Source organism: Heptranchias perlo, chromosome 5, assembly GCF_035084215.1.
Source record: "Heptranchias perlo isolate sHepPer1 chromosome 5, sHepPer1.hap1, whole genome shotgun sequence".
In the NCBI taxonomy this organism is placed as follows: Eukaryota; Metazoa; Chordata; class Chondrichthyes; order Hexanchiformes; family Hexanchidae; genus Heptranchias; species Heptranchias perlo.
Genome location: NC_090329.1, coordinates 102,893,102 through 102,912,512, shown reverse-complemented (window position 1 = coordinate 102,912,512; position 19,411 = coordinate 102,893,102). Strand labels below are relative to the sequence as shown.

General features: G+C 42.7%; 1 protein-coding gene across 1 annotated transcript in view; it reads right to left on the bottom strand.

Annotated features, from left to right (window-relative positions):
• cep162 (centrosomal protein 162) overlaps positions 1–19,411 on the bottom strand; it is a 139,982-nt gene that overhangs the window by 84,055 nt on the left and 36,516 nt on the right. The window contains exons 8-13 of the mRNA XM_067983879.1: positions 17,201–17,228; positions 14,942–15,079; positions 13,029–13,214; positions 3,569–3,650; positions 2,394–2,685; positions 453–675 (exon numbers count right to left, since the gene is read on the bottom strand). Of these exons, the coding sequence (XP_067839980.1) occupies positions 453–675; positions 2,394–2,685; positions 3,569–3,650; positions 13,029–13,214; positions 14,942–15,079; positions 17,201–17,228 (949 nt within the window). The remainder of the gene's footprint in view (positions 1–452; positions 676–2,393; positions 2,686–3,568; positions 3,651–13,028; positions 13,215–14,941; positions 15,080–17,200; positions 17,229–19,411) is intronic.

The window sequence follows — 19,411 nt, the reverse complement described above, 5'->3', positions numbered from 1 at the left end:
GAGGACGAGGTAAAGTACGTTTTTCCCTCGTGTTGGTTCGCTCACCACCTGCCGCAGGCCTAGTCTGGTAGCTATGTCCTTCAGGACTTGGCCAGCTCAGTCAGCAGTGGTGCTACCGAGCCACTCTTGGTGATGGACATTGAAGTCTCCCACCCAGAGTACATTCTGTGCCCTTGCTACCCTCAGTGCTTCCTCCAAGTGGTGTTCAACATGGAGGAGGACAGATTCATCAGCTGAGGGAGGACTGCAGCAGTTCAAAAAGGTAGTTCACCACCGCCTTCTCAAGGGCAACTAGGGATGGGCAATAAATGCTGGCTTGCCAGCAATACCCACATCCCAAGAATTAAAAAAAATACCACCACCTCCCTCAGGTTAACAACATTTCAAAATAAATGCTACAATCTTTCTATATTGTAAATATTTTACAGACTGCATAAAAGCAAACACCTTACCTTTTGATTTTCCTTTTGTATGATCAGATGGGGACCTGGCTTTAGCACCCTTAATTGTTGTAGTTTGCTTTGGTGGAGTCAAAAGAATTTGTCTGTCACCAGCATCAAGGGATTCTTTCTTTGATGGGCTGACTTTGCCATATCCTGAACTCTTGACAGATGCATAGCTCCCACCAAAGGGCTTCTTGTTTTTAAATTTCGGGCTTTTGGTCTTAGCAGAAATCTGTACATCGATAACAGTAAGTAGGATATCATTATCCCAAGAGTGGGGAAAATGCATAAAGTGGAAATGCAGTGTCATTAGAATATATTCATCGAGTCAACTGAAGCACAATTTTATACCTCCAAGCTAATCTATTGACCAGCAAATCTGGCAAGAACTGACACTAAATAAATCTTTAGATCAAACTGTTTCTATTATAAAACAATATATGAGTGAGCTAAGCAGATCTTACCTCTTTTCCTGTACATTAAAAAAAAATGGCTCAGCTATGTAAAAAAGATAGCTGTACTGTATTCTACTGGTGATTTTGAGAGGAGAGGGAAGATAGGGGGATCTTTTTTGTTTTCAATAATGTGAGAAATGTTAATACTTACAAATGGGATTTAAAAAAAACTCTTGGTGCCGTGGGCATCAAATCAAGAATAATGACTTTACTACACAAGCATTCATTTTTATTTCTTCACACTGATTTGCGAATAGTTTTGTGCTGTCAGCACAGACCCATTAGGAACCAATTAATTTTCTAATGCACTTCACAGCTAGCAGGGAAAAAAGTAACTTGCATTTACGTAACAACTTTAATGTAGAAAATTATCCCAAGACACTTCAATTTGCATTCTACCTATCTGGCCTTGATTCAAACTCAGCTCGAGGTGAATGGACAATATTTTACCCCACTGCATCACCCGTCTCCTCATTCAAGTGAACAATTCATGAGCAATTTACTAGTTTGTAAAATGATATCAATGAATATTAAAAGTAAAGACTGTATACTCAATGATAATTCCTGTTGGGGTTTGATACATAGGAACAAGAGTAGACCATGCAGCCCCACGGGCCTACTCCGCCTTTCAATTAGATCATGGCTGAGCTGCACCTGCACTCCATTTTCCGGCCTTTGCTCCATATCCCTTGATACCCTTACCGAACAAAAGTCTATCCATCTATCTCAGTCTTGAAAGCTCCAATAGTCCGAGCATCCACAGCCTTTTGGGGGAAGAGAGTTCCAAATTTCTACCACCCTTTGTTCAAATATTCTTTTTCAAGAATTTGAGTTCATTGCTCACTAAACCTGACATTTCAAATATGATACATCTCAGTCTTAAGCTGGCATTTTAATCAGTGTAACTGCTTGCTCTAAGCTGATTGCTGTGAAGCATTTGTCCTTCTCACCAAATCTCAGAAAACAAAGCATGTCTGCACTCAAAATAATCTCAAAAGGCAAGTAAGTAGTCAAAAATAGTAGTCCAAGCATAATTATAATACAGAATGTTCTTCTACAGTCTTATGATTCATCTCCAATTATTGTAATTTTCACACAGATTAATTAGACCATTGAGAGATGATGGATAAGGGGTTACAAATTACAACTCACAGGGATCCTAGCTGGTAAATATTGTAGTGCATTGTGTGTTACCTTTCCCCAATACTGGCATTAAGGTAAATTGTTAGGGCACGGAATTCCATCAAACTCAATTACCACCTGCCTGGGAAGAACTTGGCATATAAAGAGTATAGGATGGAAAAAAGAAAATATGTCTCATTCTACAGCACCGACACTGGATGAACACAAAATTCATCCAAAAAGGGACATGCAATACAAATAAAAATGAAATAGGTGAATACAAATTACCTCATAACACACTACTAAAAACATCCAATTATTAAAATGGGTCCAATTAAATGTCTGTATAGTACATAAATTGAATCGCACGTACCTGCTCATCTTGGTGAGGAACAGCTTGTGAAGCAGAAGCTGTGCGACGATGTTTGGTTGCAGAATCGTATTTAACTTCATTAATTACGGCTTCCACATGATCATCACAAATTCTACTCATGCGGTTCGTGTTTTCCTTGAATGATCTTTCAGATAATTCTTTGTATGTGTTTTGTCTTTCAGAGAAATGATTGGAGTCAAGCTGTGATTCAGAAGGCACAGCATTGTTGGAATCCTTCGCCATCAGCTTTCTGAATATTTCTGCTGCTTCACTGTCCTTCTGTGCATTTGTACTGCAACAGGGGAAGGCAATGAAAATACTGATATTTCATTTGTGTTATTTGGAAACAAGTGCCTCTCCAAATTTAAGTAACAATACTTGCCACTGATCTCTTACACCAAAAAAACAGCAAAAGCATTATGGGCTAAATAGCCTCCTTACATGTGGAAATTTCTAGATTCTATCAAACTTAATTGAGATAAAAAAAACCTTCAAATATTGAAAATCTGAAATAGTAGAAAATGCTGCAAATACATAGCAGGCCCATTAGCATCTGATAAAAGGCGTGTTACCATTTCAGGTGAAGATCTTTGCAAGTACTATACTTCCATTAGCACATATAGTACTACAAAGAAATAGACAGATCTGTCCCCATGCTAATGGTACTTCACGATTAAAGCATTGTATTAGATTTTAGGGGCACAACACTCAAGCTCAAATGACAAGATGAACAGTGTAGATTTAACAAAAGGGTGGAGAATACATGGAAAAGATTGCAAGGAGATAGTATCAACAAATTCAAAAGGGAATCGGATAGATATTCGACAGTGAGAGCAATTGAGAGGTATGATAAATAAGGGACCTGCATGGAACTTTGGAATTGGTCAAATGTAACATGGTCTCTTCTTGTGCTATCCTTTCCTATGTCTCTAAACTGAATTGCATCATTCAAGTCAATAGTGAAGCCAGCTTATTAATATAAGCACTCAAATTTTTCAGAACCTGTGGTCAGAGCCCCTGCCGAAGGATTATGCTGATTCCCAATAAAATAATTTACATTCTGGTGTAACATTTCAACAGAGCAAGACATCATGCCATGTATTAAAGATAATAAATTATCACTGTTTGCACTTAACATTGTCCATAACCTTTAATTTAAATAAAACTTACAATACCTTACTGGACGCAAGTCAAATCCTCTTGGAAATAGAGCTTCCCCTTTAATAGGTTTCATTAATTCTTCCACAGTGAGCAAATCTAAAAAATATAGTGTAGATTAATTGGTAATCTTTGATTCATTAGGAACTAGGAGAAAAACCACCATGTTTGTTTGTAAGTATAACACTTCCTTAGACATTCTGGCATTGTGTCCCTTTTGCTCCTCTTGTCTTTTAATTTCTAATCCAGTTCAGCTATTAATATATTTTTAAGAAAGAACTTGCATTTATATAGCATCTTTCACCTGCTCTGGACATTCCAAAACAATTTCTGACCAATGAATTACTTTTGAAGTATGGTCACTGTTGTTATGTAAGTAACAAGGCAGCCAAATTGCAAGGCTCCCCAACACCAAATAAGATAAGTGACCAACCAGTTAATCTGTTTCGGGATGTTGTTTGATGGATAAGTATTGCCAGGATACTGGGAACTCCATGCTCTTCTTCAAACAGTGCCATGGGATCCTTTTATGTCCACCTGAGCAGGCAAGTTCAATGGCTCATCCAAAAGACAATACAGTACTGTCTCAGTACAATGAAGGGGTAAATTTTAACCCCAAAGAATGGGTGGGTTGGGGGCGGGTGGGCAGTGAAAGTTCTCTGTTTTGGGAGCGGGACCACATCCCGGCTCCAACCGCGCCGACTTCCAGGGTGACCCCAGATGTGTTTGGATGCGCGCGCTTCTGAAACCCATTAGTCCCGCCAGCACTTAAAGCCAGCGGGACGATATTTAAAGGGCCAATTGAGGTACTTCATAGAATCATAGAAAGGTTACAGCACGGAAGGCCATTTGGCCCGTCGAGTCCATGCCAGCTCTTTGCAAGAGCAATCCATCTAGCCCCACTCCCCCGCCCTTGCCCCATAGCCCTGCAAATTTTTCCTTTCAAGTACTTATCCAGTTCCCTTTTGAAGGCCATGATTGAATCTGCCTCCACCACCCCCTCAGGCAATGCATTTCAGATCCTAACCACTCGCTGCGTAAAAAAGTTTGTCCTCATGTCACCTTTGGTTCTTTTGCCAATCACCTTATATCTATGTCCTCTGGTTCTTGACCCTTCCGCCAATGGGAACAGTTTCTCTATCTACTGTCTGGACCCTTCATAATTTTGAATATCTCTATCAAATCTCCCCGCAACTGTCTGTTCCAAGAACAACCCCAGCTTCTCCAGTCTATCCACGTAATTAAAGTCCCTCATCCCTGGAATCATTCTAGTAAATCCCTTCTGCACTCTCTGAGGCCTTCAGATCTTTCCTAAAGTGCGGTGCCCAGAATTGGACACAATTCTCCAGCTGTGGCCGAACCAGTGTTTTGTAAAGGTTCATCATGACTTCTGAAGAAAGGGTGAGTTTTTGCAGCAGGGCACTTAGTTCTCTCAGACAACTTTGGCTGAGAGTTCTTTGTGTTTAGACTGAGATTTCTTTGTTCACACTCAGAATTCTTGTGTTCACACATATTTACCTACATTTTGGACCCCCTCAAACTGACATCACGATGGTGGGGGGGGGGGGGGTGCAATGGATTTATTCAGGAGTGCATCTGAGGAGGAGGCACATCACCATCCTCAGCAGGCACAGCGTGCAGTTCTGGGAGCTGCAGCTCCACAAGACAGAGGTGCACACAAGGACCTGCAGGAGACCAACGGAGGGGCTGAGGTTGCAGGAGGCACTAACCATGTGAGAGGGTCTACAGACAGAGGCTGAGCTTCCTGGATCTCTTTGAGGAGCAGTGCCTACGCAGGCTCAGATTGAGTCACCAGGTGGTCACTTAAGAAAAGACATACTTGCTCTCGAGGCAGTACAAAGAAGGTTCACTCGGTTAATCCCGGGGATGAGGGGGCGGACATATGAGGAGAGGTTGAGTAGATTGGGACTCTACTCATTGGAGTTCAGAAGAATGAGAGGCAATCTTATTGAAACATATAAGATTGTGAAGGGGCTTGATCGGGTGGATGCGGTAAGGATGTTCCCAAGGATGGGTGAAACTAGAACTAGGGGGCATAATCTTAGAATAAGGGGTTGCTCTTTCAAAACTGAGATGAGGAGAAACTTCTTCACTCAGAGGGTAGTAGGTCTGTGGAATTTGCTGCCCCAGGAAGCTGTGGAAGCTACATCATTAAATAAATTTAAAACAGAAATCGACAGTTTCCTAGAAGTAAAGGGAATTAGGGGTTACGGGGAGCGGGCAGGAAATTGGACATGAATTTAAATTTGAGGTTAGGATCAGATCAGCCATGATCTTATTGAATGGCGGAGCAGGCTTGAGGGGCCGATTGGCCTATTCCTGCTCCTATTTCTTATGTTCTTATCTGCACGCTTCTTCATGCAGAGCTGCTCCTGGCTGGGCCTGGTGGCCACGTATTGCCTGTTGCAGTTAAAGTCACCACTGCCCTCAATTTCTTCACCTCCGGATCCTTCCAGAGCGCCACCGGTAACATCTCCAGGATCTCTCAGTCATCTGCATATAAGTGCATACGCCAGGTCACGGATGGCTTGTATGCCAGGGCATCCGACTATGTCAACTTCCCCTGCGATGACTTCAGCCAGATTGAGAGGGCAGTGGGTTTCCACTCTCTGGCTGGCTTCCCACTGGTGCAGGGTGCAATTGATTGCACACCCGTAGCAATCCGAGGACCTCCACATGAGCCAGGATGGTTCATCAACTGAAAGGGGTATCACTCTATTAATGCGCAGCTGGTTTGCGACCACCGGAAAAGGTTTCTGCAGGTATGTGCCAAATTCCCTGGCAGCTGACATGATTCCTTCATTTTGCCCAGGTCCAACATCCCGGCCCTCTTCCACACTGAAGACAGACTTAAGGGCTGGCTCCTTGGAGACAAGGGATATGCCCTGCAGGTGTGGCTCATGACACCTGAAAAACCCCACCAGCAGTACGACAGTCACATCACCACCAGGTCTGTCATTGAACAAGCCATAGGATTACTCAAGATGCGCTTCCGGTGCCTGGATCGATCTGGAGGAGCCCTTCAGTACCCACTGGCGAGGGTGTGTAGAATAACACTCATGTGTTGCGACCTGCACAACATCACTCAACAGAGAGGGTTACAGCTGGATGAGGTCCCATACACTCATGAAGCATCTGCATCGGCCATCAACAAAGAAGACGACAAAGGAGGAGAAGGCGAGAAAGAGGAGGACGACAACGGGCAACCCATTGGCAGAGCAGCGGCACACCTGGCTGCTCATAATGCCAGGGAGTCACTCATAGCTGATAAATTCTCATAAGGAGATCTGCAAAGTGAAGATAGTTAAGTACTCAGACCACCTGGAATGACCACCACCAGACCCCCACTCCGTTTGCACAAAACAGTCCTACAACCACACATACACCTTTTGTAAACGAGCATAATGGGTGGCATCAAGTCTTGCCGTTCATGATGAAGCACATGCAAGGACGCTTTCATGAAAAGGACTCAAGAATTGGCAAGACGTGACAGTGGTGGTGACAAGTATGACATTTATTGTGAATGGAACAAAAAACAAAGAGAAATGAAAAGCATGACATTTAGTCAGACACCCTTGTGCATACTCTTGGTGATCATAAAACCTTTGCCTTCCTCTTCCTACTAATTCTACAGGGCGCATCTCTTGTGGCTTCAGCACAGGTAGTGGCAGGTTGCTCAGGTCCCTGCCCTAACTGCTAAGAAGTTCTCGGCCTACACCCTCTGGGTTTTGGAGCCCATGAGGGTTCCGCCAAAGACTACTCCACCTGCACCTGTGCAGGGGCTGACTTGGCCATCGGGAGAGGAGGCAGCATTGTGGGTACCACTTGTGGGGGGGGGCAACGGGTGAGATGTGGGAGGGCTTTGAGTGCAGTCCCCGCTTCCATGTCCCCTTTCGACATCATCCCTCTCCAGGGTCTTGGCCACATCAATCCTACCACTCTGCTGGACAAGAGCTTGGAGGACATCTGTACTTTGTAAGGCTAGTGCGAAAGTATGTGTCTGCCTGTTTAAGGCAGCAGAATGTTGCTCACCGCGTCCGTACGGCCATTGTCTGCCGTGCTTGAAGCTCAATGGAAGCTGCCATTCTCTCCATCACAGACATGCCTGCACTTATCTGCGCCACCATTCCACTAATGCTGGAGGTGGACTCCTCCATCTTCTCTGCTATTGTGGAGAGGGTGCATGGCACGTCTTCCAGTACGTCGCAAAGGGGCATCTCTACCTCGATCATTCTCCTTCTCAAGGATGGCCCCGAGGTTCAGCATGTGTGTACAGCTGGGCAGAGCTTGGAGAGGAGTGTGCCCACCAGCATGGACTCTCCACAGCTGCCCCAGCCACCAGTGTCTGCTCGTGCTCACTTGTGTGTGGTGAATCACCAGGTGACAACCCAACTAACTGGCTAATAGGACCCACCGAGGTGTGAGTATCTGCGCTGGTGCATGGCCCACTATGATGTGACGGTGCGCCCTCAGAGGCATGGAGCTCCTCTAAGGAATCACCCTCATCCAGGTTGTCTGCTGCTTCAGCAATCCTTGAATTCCCTGAAAGAGAACATAAAGCAATATTAAGAATCATCGCAGAAGTAATGTTGCGATGAGTCTCCTGAGGTGTGCAACAGATCATTGATAACATCAATTCATGTTGTGTGTGAGGGATGTTAAGGTTCCGTCACCAGACGTTTGCAGAGTGCCAGTCTCGGCATTCCCGACGGCCAGGCATTCCAGCGTCTGGCTGAACTTCCAGGCCTCCTCCACCACCTGTGTCAGGGCCACTACTTGTTGTTGCCCCCCCTCCAGTCTGACTTCTCTCTCTTCCATTTTGCGCTCTCTTCTCTTACAAGTGGAGAAAGTACAGATGTGTGAGTGAGCGAGGGTGACGGGATCACCAATGGATGCATTGCTCTGGGTCAGGCTGCCAATGAAAGAGATGCATTAGAGGGTGAGTATCGAACAAATTCATCAAATTGCTTCAGGATTGGGGTGAGTGGGAGTGGTAGGTTCACAAATGGGGAGGTGAGGAAGTGTACAAAAAATGAAGGTAAATTGACAAGCCTTAAGTGGGTGTGAGGAGTGATATGATGGAGTAGGCTTCGCAGGGCAGGATATGGGGGTGGGGGGGGGAATGAGCACCACAGGATGTTGGTGAATCAGTAACTATACTCACTCTTCCTGACCTGGTTTGGTCATTGAAGCGCTTCCTGCATTGCACCCAAGTCCTCGAGACGGTGCTCCTGCTGGTTACCTCCTCTGCCACCTCAAGCCAGATCTTCTTGGTGGCAGAGGCAGGGTGCTTCCTCTCGTCAGCCAGATATAATGTTTCCCTCCTGCTTCTCACATCGGATAACAGCAACTCCAGTGAAGAGTCACTGAACCGGGGTGCTGGCCTCGTCCTCTGCTGCTCCATATTTGCCGATTTCTCCTTTCTCCCTCAAAATCGATGCTTGCAATCACCTTTAAATAATCCAGGTCCCAGCGCGTCATTCGGGTGTGCAGTTCACCTACTGCGCAGCTTGGAGATGCGAAACCAGGAAATCACATTAAGGGCTTTCAATTGAGTCGCAATCGCTCGAGAAAACACACAAAGATTTTTTCCGGGTTTCCACGTACGTATTGACCCCCTCCCCGTCGATATGTTAAAATTTACCCCCAAGTGTCAGCCTTGGAGTGGAGCTTGAACTTGAGCTTCTGACTCAGCGGTGAGAGTGCTACCACGTGAGCCAACCCGACACTCAATATATTTTAAAATATTAAGGATCCCTACAAAAGCTAAATAGTTTCAACTACAATTCTACTCTAAGTGCTCTGTCCCAATTACACGAGCTGTACTGAAAATTTATAATTAATTTTTAAAAATGCTCAACCTAAAAGCCAATATAAAATTAGCATGGTAAACCTAACATCGTAGTTACGGTCGAGTTAATATGCGAGGCACTTGAGGAGCAATAAATTGCATTTCACTAGCTCTGTGTAGTATTCTTAATTTCTTACAATTGAAGGAAGAAATGTTGTAGCAGATGGCCACAGTGCAGATTTGGTTATTGGCAGTAAAATCTTCAAAGGCATAAGTTTATGCTAATGTGCAGTTTACTGGTCCAGGGCAAGGAGACACCTGCAGCTCTGACTGCTCCAATCTCCCAAAGACAGCAAGGGGACAAAGCAAACAATTGAAATGAAGATAAAATAATAAAAATAAAAAGCAGCAACATGCGTTTATATAGCACCTATAACATGGAAAAATGTCCCACGGACTGCACAGAAGTGCAATAAAAAAAATGGAAACTAAGCCAAAGAAGAATATATTAGGATGGGTGGACAAAAGCTTGGTCAAAAAGGTGGGTTTTACAGAGGAAAGGATAGAGAGGTGGAGGGGTTTAGGGACGGAATTGGAGAGTGTGGGGCCTAGATGGCTGAAGGAACGGGCACCAATGGTGTGCAACATGAGGGGAATGAACAAGAGGTCAGAGTTAGAGGAATGGAAAGTTGGGGGCGGTGGCGGTGGGGGGGGGGGGGGGGTGGGGAAGTAAGGTGGAGGACTGGAGGAGGATGGTGTGGTCGATTGTGTCAAAAGCTGATGATGTAGAGGGATAATGCACAAGGGTCACAGTCACAAAGGATTTCATTTGTGACTTTCGTTAAGGCTGTTGTGGTGGGGGGCAGAAACCTGATGAGAGATTCAACCAAACAGAATACGGGAAAGATGCGCACGGTTTTGGGAGGCGACAATACATTCAAGGTCTTTGGAAATAAAAGGAAGATTGGAGATGGATTGGTAATTTGCAAAGATGCAGAGGTCAAGGGTGAGTTCTTTTGAGGATGAGGGTGGTGATGGCGGTTTAGAAACATGACAGTAACAAGGAGAGGGAACTACTTACAATATCAGTTAGCATGGGGGCAGGAAGGGAAGTTGCGTGGTCAGCAGTTTAGTGAGAATGGGGACAAGGGAGCAGGAGGTGGGTCTCATGGATGTGATAAGTTCAGAGAGTCCATAAGGGGAGATGGGAGAGAAATTTGAGAGAGATGTGGGTATAGGACTATGGCAGGGGGAAGTTTGGCTTGGTGAGCAAGGGAAAGAAAGGATGCAGCAAAGACAGCTGAATAAATGGTCTCAATCTTAGTGATAATGTAGTCTATCAGCTCCTTGAACTTGTTGGAGGTGAGGGTGGAGGGGGCAGGTACAAGGGGTTTAAGGAATGCAGAAAAGTAGCCAGGAGCAATCTTTGCTCTCCAAGGTGATCCTGGAGTCGTGGGCGGTTTTGGCAGAGAACAGTGAGGCCCAATATCACTCGAAGTGGTCCAGCAAGATACACTCAAGTTTGCACCCCTCGGACTTGAAAGAGTGAAGAATGGGGCCGTACTGGGCGAATGGGATGTGAGAGAGGAAAGATTTTGCTGGACACAAGGGCATTAATGATGAGTGAGTGAGTGGTGGAGGATATACATATCTTTTAGATTTAAGAATGTTTATTAAGCACAAGCCAGCATGCGCAGTAGCACAATAAGCAAATCAGTCGAAGAGGCACACTTACAATCGAGACGTCCAAAGTGATTCTAGAGGCAGCATGTGAACAAGCAGTACACCCATGTGGGCGATTCCTCAAAAAGATGTCCAAGAAAAAGCCCCATGTCTGGATTTAACATCTGGCTCCAAGCCAATCAGAGCACGTGTATGTACCGCATGCCTCCGACTTTCTCAATTCTGCTGGGCCCTATTGCCCACAGGCATCTTGCCATCCCAACTCTTCTGGGTCTATGTCAAAAGGTTGTGGGAAGCAAGGTCCTTGTTCGTGCGTAAACTGACATTCTGGAGGGAAACGTGGACAAGGGCAGTGACTGTTCGTATGCTGGCAGAGCCCAAGGAGACAGTAGTGGGTGGGGTGAGTTGGATGGTCAGCAGATTGGCGAGGTTAGCCCCCAGAGGGTTTTTTGGGCAAGAATGGTGAGAGAGGAAGGTGGGGCAGTTGGGGCTATTGCTCATAAGGAGGCATCAATAGGTGCCTTGACGGGACCTTTGAAGAAAGATAGCTGTGAGCTTAGTCAAGGAGGATTCAAGCCTGGAATGATGGTAGGAGAATTGGAAAGCAGTGGATTATTGGCAGGTTGAGGTAGAAAATAGGAGGGGCAAAGTACTTGAGAGGGGAGAAATGAAAGGTGGCTGGGTACCATGAAGGGAAGGAAACAGTTGAGAAGGACCCAAGAGCAGCCAAAAGTAAAAAAAAATAGAATAGGCACTGGTCCGGAGTGGCAGCTAAAATGCACATGCAAAATGCACACACACAGGGAATTCAGATTGGAGAGACATGGCAGAGATTAGATGACCAGATCATAAATAGCAAACAGGGAGGAGACAATATGAAAGAGTCCAAAGTTGAAGTCTGAGACCTGTGGTGGGATGAAGTCGACTTGGCGTGAAACCTGAAGAAGTCCAAGAGTAGAAAAGTCCAGGGAGCTAAGGAAGGGTGAAAGAAAAATCCACAGGATTAGTGCAAATGAGGGAGCTGGTCTAAGAAGCAGCAATAGGAAGGTGAGGAGCAAACAGGATCGGAGCAGCATCAAGAGCTTGAGGAGCCAGTCCAACCCAATCCAGCAAAGGGTGATGGAGGAGCTCTGAGTGACGAGTGGAGCAGAGCAGTCAGTGGCCTTGGGAAGCGTGGACAGCAGCAAAGCAGGAATCATTCAGAAGCATGGAAGCAGAATCCAGCGCAGGATGAAAAACAACAGGAACAAATTAGTGCTAGTTCAACGAGGATGAAAACTCGCAGAAGAGCAGAAAACTGAGCCTGCAGTGGAATAGAGGCAGTCCAACAGAGAATACATTCTGAATAGAAAGTGGCAATAAAGGTGTTGGTCACATTAAGCCCAGAAGCCAGTCGATAAATGGAATTAGCCCAGAAAAAGTGGATTTCTGTCCAGGACCTAACACAACAGCACAGTAATGCTGAGAAACCAACAGTGCACGGAAGTACAGGCCTTAAGTCCAGCAATTAACAGCAGCAGATGGGGAATGGGCACTGTAGGTTGGACATATCCATTATATAACAAATAATCAGTTATATTTACAGGTAATTTTATATAACAACTCATTCACTTTGAAAGAACTTAGTGATTTCCAGTTCAGGATTTTTTTTAACCTCACGACTATTGGTTTATAGTAGCTTCCACATCAGAAACTTCATTTCTTCTCTGATTTCTACACTGCCTGGGAGGTAGGAATTATCTTTTTCTTTACAACTACGGCTCTGCAGCTTTAACCTACATGAAGTCAATATTTACTTTCCTAGTCACAAAACTTTAGGCTCTGCTAAATGCTGGGAAAAATCCTTTCTATACTCACAGGAGTAAGCAGCGATACATTTTGTGCATGTGATTATATATACTACTTTTAAATCAACTCAATAACATTAGTAATTTCACAGAACAATATTAAAAACTCAAATTCCAACTCAATTTTGAGCTTACCAGATTCTGCAGTAGAAATATTCTTTGCCGAGTCCTTAACATGGCTCTGAAGATCTAGAACAAAGTTAGTGCTTTTTCCATTTAATGTACCTTGCCCTACATCTGTGCCTTCCAGGGATTGATCAATATTACGATATGCCTGTTGCAAGGCCTCAATATCGCTATTACTTTGACCATAGGAAATACCTGAAAAGAGAGAACAAAAGAATTATTACAAAACCTTTCCAAATCTGATCCAGTAATGTCTATATTGACTTCAACAAATGATATATTGGTTAGTCTACTTAGTAGATTATTTGATAACAAGTTTTATCTAAGCATATATTTCTTCCAAATTCTATGCAACTAAATTTTTTATAAGAATATATAAGCTTTACCATTAAGTAAATTGTTTTTTCCAGCTGTTTTCTTACCTGTCCCATTAATCACCCATTGACAGGTCATATAATAAAAGCCTCAATACATCAACAAAGAAAAAAAATAAGCTGATGTGCCATTTTACAAAACATGTGACTGTTGCAACAACTTCTTTGTGATTTCTTTTACCATTTAAAAACTCAACAGGAATAAGTATTTTCCCTCCGTCCCCATGAGCAAACTCTTGGACTAGACAGACTAGATGCAGGGAGGATGTTCCTGATGGCTGGGGAGTCCAGAACCTGGGGTCAGTCTCAGGATACGGGGTATGCCATTTAGAACAGAGATGAAGAGAAATTTCTTCACTCAGAGGGTGGTGAACCTGTGGAATTCTCTACCACAGAAGGCAGTGGAGGCTAAGTCATTAGATGTATTCAAGAAGGAGATAGATATATTTCTTAATGCTAAAGGGATCAAGGGATATGGGGAAAAAGTGGGAACAGGGTACTGAGTTAGAAGATCAGCCATGATCATTTTGAATGGCGGAGCAGGCCCGAAGGGCCGAATGGCCTACTCTTGCTCCTATTTTCTATGTTTCTATGTTTGTTCAATACCTCCTTACAATGGATACAACAAATTGCAAACTCATCATGTGAACATGAATATGCCATGGCAAAATGCAGTGTTTCATCCATGATGTGTTATTTTTTTGTCGATTTGTCATTTCATTATGGTACCTATGGGGTTAAAACCCAGATGACTTATAGAAAATAATTTAATCTGTTTAATACACAATATTCCACAACAGGAGGAAATTACTCTCGCAGGTATAGGGAGGCATTAATATGTAAAGGCTTTAAATTCCGTTTTTGTGTTTCAATAGGTACATTTTTAATAATATTGAACTTTGATTTGTTACTCTTTTATGAAAATGTAGAAAAAGATGCTTTGAAACATCAATTTCAAACCCAGGTCCTTTACAATATTGTAATGCTCAAACTCCAGGTACAGGGTCGTCCAGTTTATACATGCTTAACACCTGCCTTACAACACTCAGCAAAAATAATCAGTTTGTGTCTTTCTTTTTGCAATCCTTTAGAAAAGAAATTTGCCTGAACTTCCCAATACTTTAAGAAGGTAAAAGTAGAAAACGGCACTGGTTTATACTGGTCAGGAAGGCCCCAGATTTGACTCTTTGTCTGGGTTGAGTTAGTTGACTACAATGAGGGCAGCAATGGGAGCATGACAGTTGGTTTCAATTTCATTGGTTTACACCGGCTTTCAACACAATACAGCCACAATGGACTGAATAGCCTCATTCTATGCTGTTATTTCGAAGTTACTGTATATATCAGCCAGTGTCCTTGCTCATGTATATAGTCTGATAATCCCTGCTCGAAAGTATATTAAAAAGGACAATCAGTGGGTATATATATGTGTAAAGTTAAGCAAAAATTCTTTTACTTTTGTAGGAGTTGACAATAGGTTAGTACAATAATTTTCTTTATTGTGCAGAGACACAGTGATAGACCAGATCATTATTATTTAATACTTACTGGTGGCATACATTTGAGAGTTTGTCCCTTGCTGTCCATGTTTTTCATCCGTTATGTTTTTTTTCATAGATCTGTCATCCCCAGATTGTAATAACTTCTGTGTATCCAGTGTTGAATCTAGTGAATCTAGCAGTACGACTACAAATTATAAGAATAAATATTTGAACTTTACAGCTCTGACTAAAGAGAAATCTGTTCTTTTTAAAAAAATTAATCTATGCAAATTGAAATCATTATCATAAAGTACTTTCTCACAGTCAGTGAAATATTTTCATTATAAATCTTTTCTTGCCAACAACACACATATAAGATCTGTCTTCAAGCAGGAACCCAGACTCCAGTATGAAAATGTAATGTAATTAGAACAGACCTCAGATCCCTGCTGCTGTCCTTAAGATATTAATAGCTGGGTGAAGTCTTTGTCACCCAGGCTCAGTAAATAATATGTTCTATAACCTGCTAAAGAGAGAAGCTTCCTTACACCCTAGCAATCTCTGGTTGCAGTAGGGTTCTACAAGATCTTCTCCCCCAGTCACGCTCTGGTCAATCGGTAGGTAATCAAACTAAATATGAATGCAATGCACAGAAACAGAGTCGGAGGAATTACCAATATCAAACAATAATTAGCAGACAGTAGTGGATTTCTATTCAAACAGATCACAAGGGATACTCGTAGCTGATCTTGGGCTTTAAGGTAATTAGCCACAGAATGAAGTCTGTTAAACAGATAAGAAGTATGTTCACCCATTCTAGTTTTGCAGATGGACATGAGAATTGATCAAATTGGTTCTCAATTGTATTGCCTTGCCTAGTCACACCTGGCAGCATACAATTGTGGCCTTAAGACAAAGTGAAAGTTTTAAGAAAATTTTAGTCATGCCCCATGATGCTGGGTGATTCTAGTTAGAATTCTCCCTTGGGGGAGGAGTTGGGATCTCACACAGCTGTCAATCTAGAGTATCAAGATTGTTTCCATCTGATTAATCTCAGGAAGAGGGAACGGTACTACCAGCTCAGGACCGGTTGTTTACTGGTACTACTGAATGATCAACCTCCAAATTGCCTAGGCTTTATTTTATCTGTTGGCAAGCCCCCCTGCTGATCTGTTCTCTCTCTTTTTGGAGCTGGTGGATGCCCAGCTGTGGAATCATTCTTCTGTTAGGCAATTTCCCCTAATGGGCGTGGAAAACATTTATATAAAAATGTTACAAAGAAAGCATAGATTAACAAGGTAGATATGAAATGAATATCGCCACTCGAAGAAGAACAACATATGGCCTCATTAATGTAAAAAATGTCCCAATGAAGTTCACAAATGGAAGTAGAGAGAGAAATAGATGTCAATCCATGGAAGGAAAGATTAGGAGGGGTGACTGAAAACTTGGTCAAAAAGATGAGTTTTTAAGAAGGTCTCTAAAGGTTGAGAGAAAGGGGGCGAGGTGGAGGGGTTTCAAGTTGAAATTCTTGAGAGTAGTGTTGAGATGGCTGAAGGCACTTCTATCAATTGTGGGGCACAAAAGGCCTTCAAAGTTGGTGAGGGGGGGGGAATATAAGACTGGAAGAGGGTGCAGAGAAAGGGTGGGACAAGGGCATGAAGGGATTTGAAGACAAGGACAAGAAGTTTAAATTCAATGATGCAGCAAAGACAGGAGTGATGCGTAAGCGGGACTGGATACAGGCAGCTGTGTTACGGAAAAGTTTGAGATTGTGGAGGATAGGAGGCCACCAAGAAGTTGGAGTAAGTAACATAGCATGGAGAATAGTTTCAGCAGCAGGGAGACTGAAGTAGCAGGTGTTGCGCATGTGGAAATAGGCGGTCCTGGTGATGAATAGGATCTGGGGTTGAATAGCACACCCAGGTTTTGTAGTCTGCTTCAACTTGGTAAGTGTTTTGAAAGAAGTTGTCTTCAGGAGATGCAGATCATAAAGAATTGAAATATCATGCAGAACCTGGGCCTTACACAGGATGGGAACCAGGGACCAGTCCCAATGACACCAGGGCAAAAATAAGATACAATTTCCCAGAACCAATTAAAATTGGGCAAGTTCTTACAGTCTTGTGGAAGGTGCTATGATTCAAAGAATTAGAAACATCCTACAAGTTAGGCGATCTTATTTTGTATGTTTATAATATTTTGGCCAGTGTTTGAAAATGAGTCCTTACGTCAGTAAAATTAAAAGAGGACAGTAGTAAGAACTTAAACCGTTCTCTCAGATCTAAATGATTCTTCAAACATATCATGAATAGATAGCACTTACCATTTGCTAGCATGCCAGGCTCTGCTTCCTAAAATAAAAGCACAGCAGATGAATTTGATTATTCCAAACAGCATTTAGTCTTTTAAAACACAATATTAATTTTGAAAACTTTAATTCTAGGCCTAGCTTTCAACAGAGTCCTGATACACTTTCTGGTAGTTAGCTTAGAGGAGCACGGGCAGATATGAAGGATGTCTACTTCCCCTCATAAGTCATGCATGATATGGGGAGATGTAATGACGTGTGGGTAAGGGGAGGGGAAGAGGAAGAGAGCCAACAGTGGAGTGGAATAACTAATGTGAAATATCATCACAACAAATCTTTACAATTCAAAACTTACCTTGTGTTTTTTTATTTTATATTTAAGAATTTTCACTTTGTCCTTTCCACCATATCCTCATAGATTGAAAGATGCTTCACAGATCCAAGTTACCTCTCCAAGCACTCAAGTGAAAATTGAGGAGACTCAATTTAAAAAAAACGCAGCTTGCAGATTAAAAAGTCAGACCATTCTGTTATCTGAATCCGTGACCACTCAATCATGAAAGTGCCTTACTCCAAATTAAACCACAGGGATCCAAACTATATTTGACTGGTGAGCTCTGGCTATCTGGCTAGTGAAGCTGCATTAATTCCTCTGCTGTCTCATATTACTCCAGCACTGTTGACTGCTGAATTTCTACCTCCTGCTCCTTTACCATGGCAACACAGCACCTAAACCTGACTTGTTTTCATAATTCTTAAGGTTATATATCATTTATGCCATTGGATTCGCCTGCTTGGTTTTGGCAGGTCTGGCAATTTGGGATGGTCCGCTTCCAGTGTCACTCTCTTATTGGTGGATTCCACCTCACTTGTGTCATGGGTCACAAGACTGCAGTATTGTTAGCTCACAGATGGACATTTCTAGTTCAATTGGTAGCACTCGCCTCTAATTCAGGAGATGTGGGTTGAAGCCCCACTCCAGGACTTGAGGAATCTAAGCAGACAGTTTAGTGCAGTACTGAGGGAGTGTTATATTGTTGGTGGTGCTGCATTTTGGATGAGGCATTAAACTAAGCCCCATCTGATTTTGGGCTTTCTTTACTCTCATTTTTACTCTAGCTATTTTTTGGTTTCTGTGCTTGCCTAGTTTCCTAAGTCCCAGGAAACTGTTTTCACTTGCCCAGATAACTAGATAAATATATAGTGTGGATAGGAACGAACACAGACCCCTTTTTACTTTATTGCAGGGCTGGCTTTATCATGTAATTCTTATCTTCAGAAGGGAGAATAACAACACTACATTAGATTTTTATTTAGGCTTTAACAGCCAAACTCTTAACAGTAAAAGAACAAGTGAACAATAGCAGTCGCACATGTTATTTTTTACAGTAATTAAGCTTAGTTAACTTCTCGTATAGGAGAAAGTAGTAAAAGGTTTGTGCTGCTGTGGTAAACTATCACATAAGTAATATTTTTATATAGCAGCTCTTTTTCTTTTCTTACAATGTACAGAAGTTACCTCATCTAACTATCCCTCTTTGAAGGTCAGACGGACTGCCCGATTTGAAATAAACAAACTAACACATACCTTCTAAAACTTGACTGGGACCGAACAAATTTAAATAAGTCTGTTTTTTTTAAAGCTGCCAATCAAACATATTTGAACAAATCTCAAAAAACGTTTTTTTGAATTGAATAACTTTGTTCCCTCCCTCAGATACCTGTCTCAAACAAGCCAAATGACTTGCAACAAGTTAGGCTGGGATATAATTTCTATGAGTGGCGCTTCTTTTTAACCCCTTGTGTGCTACATTAGAATTAAAGAAGCCAATACCAAGCTAAATCTTAGGCAAATGTTTAATTTTTGTTACATCTATCCAGTGAACATACACGATCCCAATGGTACTATTTGAAGAGCAGGAAGCATTGCTGGTGTCCTGACCAACATTCCCTTCTCAGCTAACACCACCAAAAAAAAGTGTAATTGGTCATTCATTTCATTTACTGTTTATGGGATTACTGTTTATCTCTGTGCACAAACTGGCTGCTGTGTTTGCCTATGTAACAACAGTGACTACACTTCAGAAAGTAATTCTTTAGTTGTAAACCGCTCTGGGATGGCCTAAGAGCATGATAAGCCGCTAATTGAATTCAAGTTCTTTCTTCCTTCTGCTCATAGATGTCTGGCTGTGCACATGGCTAGATGATGCTTCAAAGGCCTAGAGC